We start from the raw sequence: 6000 nt of genomic DNA, 5'->3' as shown, positions 1-6000 counted from the left end.
AAAAGGGTTGAAGATGGAGAAGAGTTAGATTGTGGACTTGAAGGAATGCAAGACAACTTAACTGATGGCCATTCAGTGGCTAGACAGGAGCTAGGCTAGGGAAATGTCCAAAATATGGCCAAAACTGGCCAATCCAGTTGCCCTCCTGTTGATCCAAGAAGGGCTCTTCTGCTACACACTCAGCAAGCAATTGGTTCCATGTCTGCATATGAGAACCAAGTGATGATTAATGACTTGTTAGCTTTGTTTGAAAAAGCCAACATCAAGCCCAGCCAATCAAGAAGGATTGGGGATGAGACTCAGATAAATAAAGCACAACCTATACCTCTTGTGGCTCCTCAATAGCATGAAAATGTAAGTGAACCTATATCATTTTATAGACCTCCCACACTCCAAGAGAGATATGAGAAGGAAATGACCATAAATCCTGTGTTTGAGAGGGAGTACCCCACAAATTCAGTGTTTAATCACAACTTAAATAATATGGGAATGAGACCTGGGGGGCAACGAAGGCCACAAATGTATGGTACTCCTGCATATGGTATTCTTGCATTTGATGGGCCTAGTTATCAGGCTATGGCAGAACGAAGAAATAGGCCAATTAATCAAGTGAGGCCTCAGAATGCACGAGATCATGCCATGCAACAACCATATTTTGAACCCAACATGATGCATCCAAGGCCTAGAGGGCCTTGCCCCCCATTTTCCTTACTTCTAGCCAAAAGTTCAAGAAGGGGGACAACAACAGCAATACTTAGACCCCCAGATTAACAATAGGCAGCAAATCATGAACATCATACAAGAAATGTATGGTCCAGGCTTGAGAAGGCCAAATAGACCAACGTTTAGGTGTCCTTATCCTCCATGGATAAAAACAACCCCCATTCCAAGAAATTATAGGATTCCTGAATTTGCTTTATTTACAGGGAAAGAGAGACAATCAACCATAGAGCATGCAGGCAGGTTCATACTCTAGTATGGAGAACTTAGCTATGATAACAATTTAAAATTAAAACTCTTTCCTCATTCTCTGTCAAAAGTGGCATTCACATGGTTTATTAACTTGCCAAAAAATTCTGTTCATACTTGGCAAGAATAGAGAGTCAGTTTCATGCCCAGTTCTTCAGAACTGAGCCTGAAGTGACGATAGTGGATTTGTCAAAATTTAAACAAAGCCAAGAAGAAAGTGCAGAACAATACATCGATAGGTTTAAGAAAGCAAAAAACAGATGTCATGTGTATATGCCTGAAATAGAAGTTATAAGACTAGCTTAGAATGGTTTAGATTTTGAACTTAGGAAAAAATTTGAAGACATGATGTTTAGGGACCTATTTGAGTTGTCTTCAAGGGAAACTAGTTATGAGGCCATTCTCAGAGAAGAACAACAGAGAAGTGCAGCCTCATTAGGGACTTATTACCAAGAGGTTGAGTTTGACATGGATATTGACATAGATGTTGCTCAAGTAATAGGTAAAAAACTTGTGGTTTGTGAAACATTAAGGAAAGCTAACAAACCTGTGAGCATGCCAGCAACACAGCCAACCAAAAAGAATGTAGCTGTGTCACATAGGTAGTACTCTTTTGACTTATCAAAAGTAGATGCATTATTCGATGAGTTGTTAGCAAACAAGTTTTTAACTTTGATTCCTCGCTACAACATTACCAAAGAAAGAGACAAGGTTGGCAATGAGTACTGTAAGTGGCATAATTCTTTCAAGCATTCTACTAATAATTGTGTTACGTTTCAAAATTGTGTGCAGGACTTAATTAAAAAAGGAATGTTGAAATATGCTGAAAAAGATAAAGGGTCATGGCAGTCGACAAGGACCCATTCCCAAGCATGGTGGAAATCAATATGGTAGCAATTGACTTACAATTGAATGATTAAAAGAAAGAGGGGAAAAACCCTAGAGTTCTCTTGGTAGAGTTAGAAAAGCTTCACAAAGACAGAATGGAGAAGATGGCAAAAGAAACAAAAGGGAAAAAAGTCCAGGAAGAACCTAGCAAGAGGTTCATTTGTTTCAGATGTGGTACTGAGAAAGAAAAAACCAAGGCCATTGTGATTGATGGAATTCAAAAAATTGGAAAGAATGTTGGCCTGAGGTTCAACACTATGGGTAGTGGTGACCTGCAGATTTTCGACAACGAGTGTCTGTTCTATGATGGGATAGACCCAGGAATATTTGGTCCTGCAGAGAACTAAGGTAAGGATGATGCTCCGTTCTTGTTCCAAGGAGCTTTTGTTTATCCATGCTTTAGTGGATCAAGTAACGTGAGGGCTATGCTCAAACAACACAAGGGTTTTAAGCCCTATGAAATTATCCACCCAAAATTTTTATCCACCCAAAAAAACAGACTAGAAGGCCATATGGGGGGCAACAATAGTTTGTGAGACCATTTGGGGGATTTCAACAGCAGTATCATGGCTGTGATAACCCTGTTCCGTATTATGCTAATCGGTCCTTATTATGAATGTGATTATGTGTCTGATATGATTGGGTGTGCTATTTATATGAATATATGTGGTTTTGAATTTCTATCTGTTCACCATAGGAATATCTGTTCAACTTACTGTTATAAACTGAAAATTTAAGGCCTTATCGGCCACAGAAATTGAAATTGACTATGCCATTGTGATTAGCGTAATTTTTAGAGCCTACGGTGAAATCTAATTGAAAATCGATTCGGATCAGATTAAATAGATTAAATTAATGAAATGGTGCTCTTATGTAATATTAAAGAAGTGTGACCAAGGGAGCTTTTTAATAAGGGCATTAGACACTCTCATTCATGGGTTTGAGTTCAAAAATCAGATTTTGCACCTTAGAGTGAGAGAGGGTCGGCTAAAGAGAGAGAGGGTGAAGGAAATTGAAGTTTTGATCCTAAAGCTTGAGTAATTTGAAGACCAACTCAAGAATTAAGCATGAGTTTGGAAGATTAAAGCTCCAAGGTAAGTAATCAACCCTTAACTCATGAGTTTGAGTTGTGATTTTGTGAATTGAAGATTAAATGTGAGTTAGATCATGAGTTGAGTTGTTTAAGTTAAGATTGAAGTCCATGTGTGCATGCATGTAGAGAATTCCTATGAAATTACATCATCTAGCATGTAATATGTGAATTATGAAAAATTGAGCATTGAAGCAAACATGCAAACATGGTTTTGTTGATTTTCATGTTTATGAGCATCATTGGTGCTAATTGAAATGGAAATGAGGTCAAAAATTGACATGCACGCTTGATTATGGAAGATATGAAGCTTATATGAGGGTTGAGTGCATGAGCCTTAATTATACTAAAGGAATGTTGATTTATTTTGAAGAATTGGGCCATGATTTTGAGCAATTGACCTCATCTCGCTGTGTACTCATGATATATATTGTATTTGCATGTTTTGAAACCAAAATTGTGGGTTTTGGACCTTTGGAGGTCGAATTTGAGCTTAAGAACAAGTTCTGGAAAACCCAGAATTCTTGACGCCCGCTCAAGTGGGGGAACCGCCACTCGAGCGTAAAATACGAGCTCCCAGAATATTTTGTAGACATTGATGTCTGCTCGAGCGGGGAAGTTTACGCTCGAGCGGGGAGCTATGTAGAATGACCTTCAGCTCGAGCGTCTGAATTCACGCTCGAGCGTAGAAACGAGGCAACCAGCACTTTTGTAGACCTTATGGGTCCGCTCGAGCGGGAAAGTCCACGCTCGAGTGGGGACCCCTGTTTCTGAAATTTTGTAAATGTGTTATGTATCTCGCCTAAAGAGGAATATGTGAATTAAGAATGGATTGAATTGTTTGTGACCCATTGTGTTTATGAAATGTGTAGGGTCGAGCTCCAGGGCAAATCATCCAGCCGATCACTGTGAGTAATATCTTAACAAAGATATTTTGAAATATGTTGTTTGTCCAATTACTTATTCCTCTATAAGTTTTATGAGTCTGTTGATTTGAATTGTGGACAAATGTTTGCTATACCAAATGGTTGGGCCTAAGGCCGTTCGCTATGAATGAATGGGCCAGAGGCCAATTTGACATGAAAGATAGAATGAATGGGCCAGAGGCCAGTTTGACATAAAAGATAGAATGAATGGGCCAAAGGCCAGTTCGACATGAATGAAAGAATGGCTGGGCCAAAGGCCAGTTCAACATGAATGAAAGAATGGTTGGGCCAAAGGCCAGTTTGATATGAATGAAAGAATGGATGGGCTGAAGGCCATTTGGCATGAATGGAAGATAAATGGGCCAAAGGCCAGTTTGACATGAATGGATTGGGCCTGAGGCCGTCCGATGTGTTTGGAACCACAGCCACTTGATCTATATATATACTAGATAGAAATATGAATTGGCCCCAAGGCCGTTTGATGTATGTTGTTCTAATGTATCTTCTTTATTTGATATTATTCACTGGGCTTTCGCTCACGTTCATTCATGTGTTTGTACGTGAGCCAAGAGAGGTCCAAACCCAGCCTCAGTGAAGTTTGTGTGGAACAACCAAGGTTTTGAAGAGTCAGCCCTTACGTTTCACGCACGAGACTCGTCTTCGCCCTTTTGCTATCTTGTTTTATTTTGTCATGTTGGCGAGGACTCTGGTTCATGATTGTATATAGTATGATTGGCTGACCTAGACTTGAATGATCTTGTATGTATAGAGTTTTGTGTTAGTACATATTTTGATGTGAGTTATTAACATGTATATGCATGGTTTGTTATGACGTGCCATATAAGCACAACTCTAAGGACAAAGTTTTGAATTTGCTTCCATTTGGCCCCTTTACTCTGATGAGTTACGTCTTGTTTGGTTTGAGATCGTAGGTAATCCCTTGATTACTGGCCGGTTATGTCCTTAACCCATAGGGGCGGGTTCGGGTCATGACAACGGCCCAAGAGTGAGGCCAGAAATGTAATTAGTTCAGGCAAGGATGTTGAAGTCTTCAGTACCATCTCATCTAGGGTGGCAACGAGTGTCTCACCAAAAGTTCCCCATGAATGGTTAGAGACCAATGGGAGAAACAAGAACTCAGAAAATAAGAGAACAAAGAAGGTTCCATGCTATGATGCCTATACCTGCAGGGGATAGGCTAACTGGAAGGTAGGATCTAGTATGGACCAGAGATGGATTGGTTCCTGTTGTTGGAGGGAAGGGTGCAATTTCTAGAGCTCATCCAGTACAACCAGTTCAGATTTTGAAAAGGAAAATGGAGCCAGAAAAGGCAGATGACAAACCTATTGGGAAGCTTTCTGAGAAGGCTTTGTTGAGGCAGAAGCTAAAAGAGTTAAGAAGGATCTAATGTCTGATGAAGATGACAATAATGAGAAAGATATGGCAATGAAGGATGATCAGGACCGGGAAATGGTCACTAATAGCATGAATGTTAATGAAGAAGTTAGAGAAGATGAAGCTAAATCAGATAGTTTTGGCGATGACTTTGGAGAGAAGTTGGCTTCCATTCACTTTGGTTCTTTACCTTCATCTAAGGAGTGCAATATGATTATGGCCATTCCTCAGAGGTTTCAGGCCAAGCCAAATTAGCCAGATAAGTTAGCAGGTGATGTTGAAGATTTGACTCAACCAGCAGTTCAGATAGCAATGGTTGAGACACAAGCCAAGCCCCTGAGATCAATTGAGGTGGTTAGGTCTGTCGATGTAGAAAAGGTTGTGCTACAAAAGCTAGAAGACAAGATCATCAGGCATCTAAGGCTTTTATATGTCAGAGCTTATTTAGACGGGGTGCTAGTGGAAAGGGTGTTGGTTGATAATGGAGCCATTGTCAACATTGTTCCTTCTAAGACACTGAAAGCTATTGGGAAATCTGTCGATGACTTGCTTCCTACTGATGTGAACATAAGTAATTTTGTTAGTGGATCATCTGAGGAGAGGAGTAGTGGCTTTACAACTTTAGGTTGGTTCCAAGTCAATGGGAACAACTTTCTTTGTAATAGACTCCATTTCTAACTATAATGTGCTACTAGGTAGAGATTGGATACACCTTAATGGTTGTGTATCCTT

At 39.9% G+C, this 6000-nt stretch overlaps 2 protein-coding genes across 2 annotated transcripts in view; both read right to left on the bottom strand.

The window, feature by feature from the left end:
* The window catches only part of LOC114281894 (uncharacterized), a 3914-nt gene extending 2712 nt beyond the window's left edge, over nucleotides 1-1202 (bottom strand). Inside the window, exon 1 of the mRNA XM_082912612.1 lies at nucleotides 1116-1202. Coding sequence (XP_082768738.1) covers nucleotides 1116-1202 — 87 coding nt within the window. The remainder of the gene's footprint in view (nucleotides 1-1115) is intronic.
* The window catches only part of LOC114302083 (uncharacterized), a 172815-nt gene that overhangs the window by 8364 nt on the left and 158451 nt on the right, over nucleotides 1-6000 (bottom strand). The window lies entirely within an intron of this gene.

The sequence above is a fragment of the Camellia sinensis genome, unplaced genomic scaffold (assembly GCF_055761805.1).
Source record: "Camellia sinensis isolate YWXY unplaced genomic scaffold, ASM5576180v1 Unanchor4, whole genome shotgun sequence".
NCBI lineage: Eukaryota > Viridiplantae > Streptophyta > Magnoliopsida > Ericales > Theaceae > Camellia > Camellia sinensis.
This window is presented reverse-complemented; position numbering and strand designations above follow the sequence as displayed.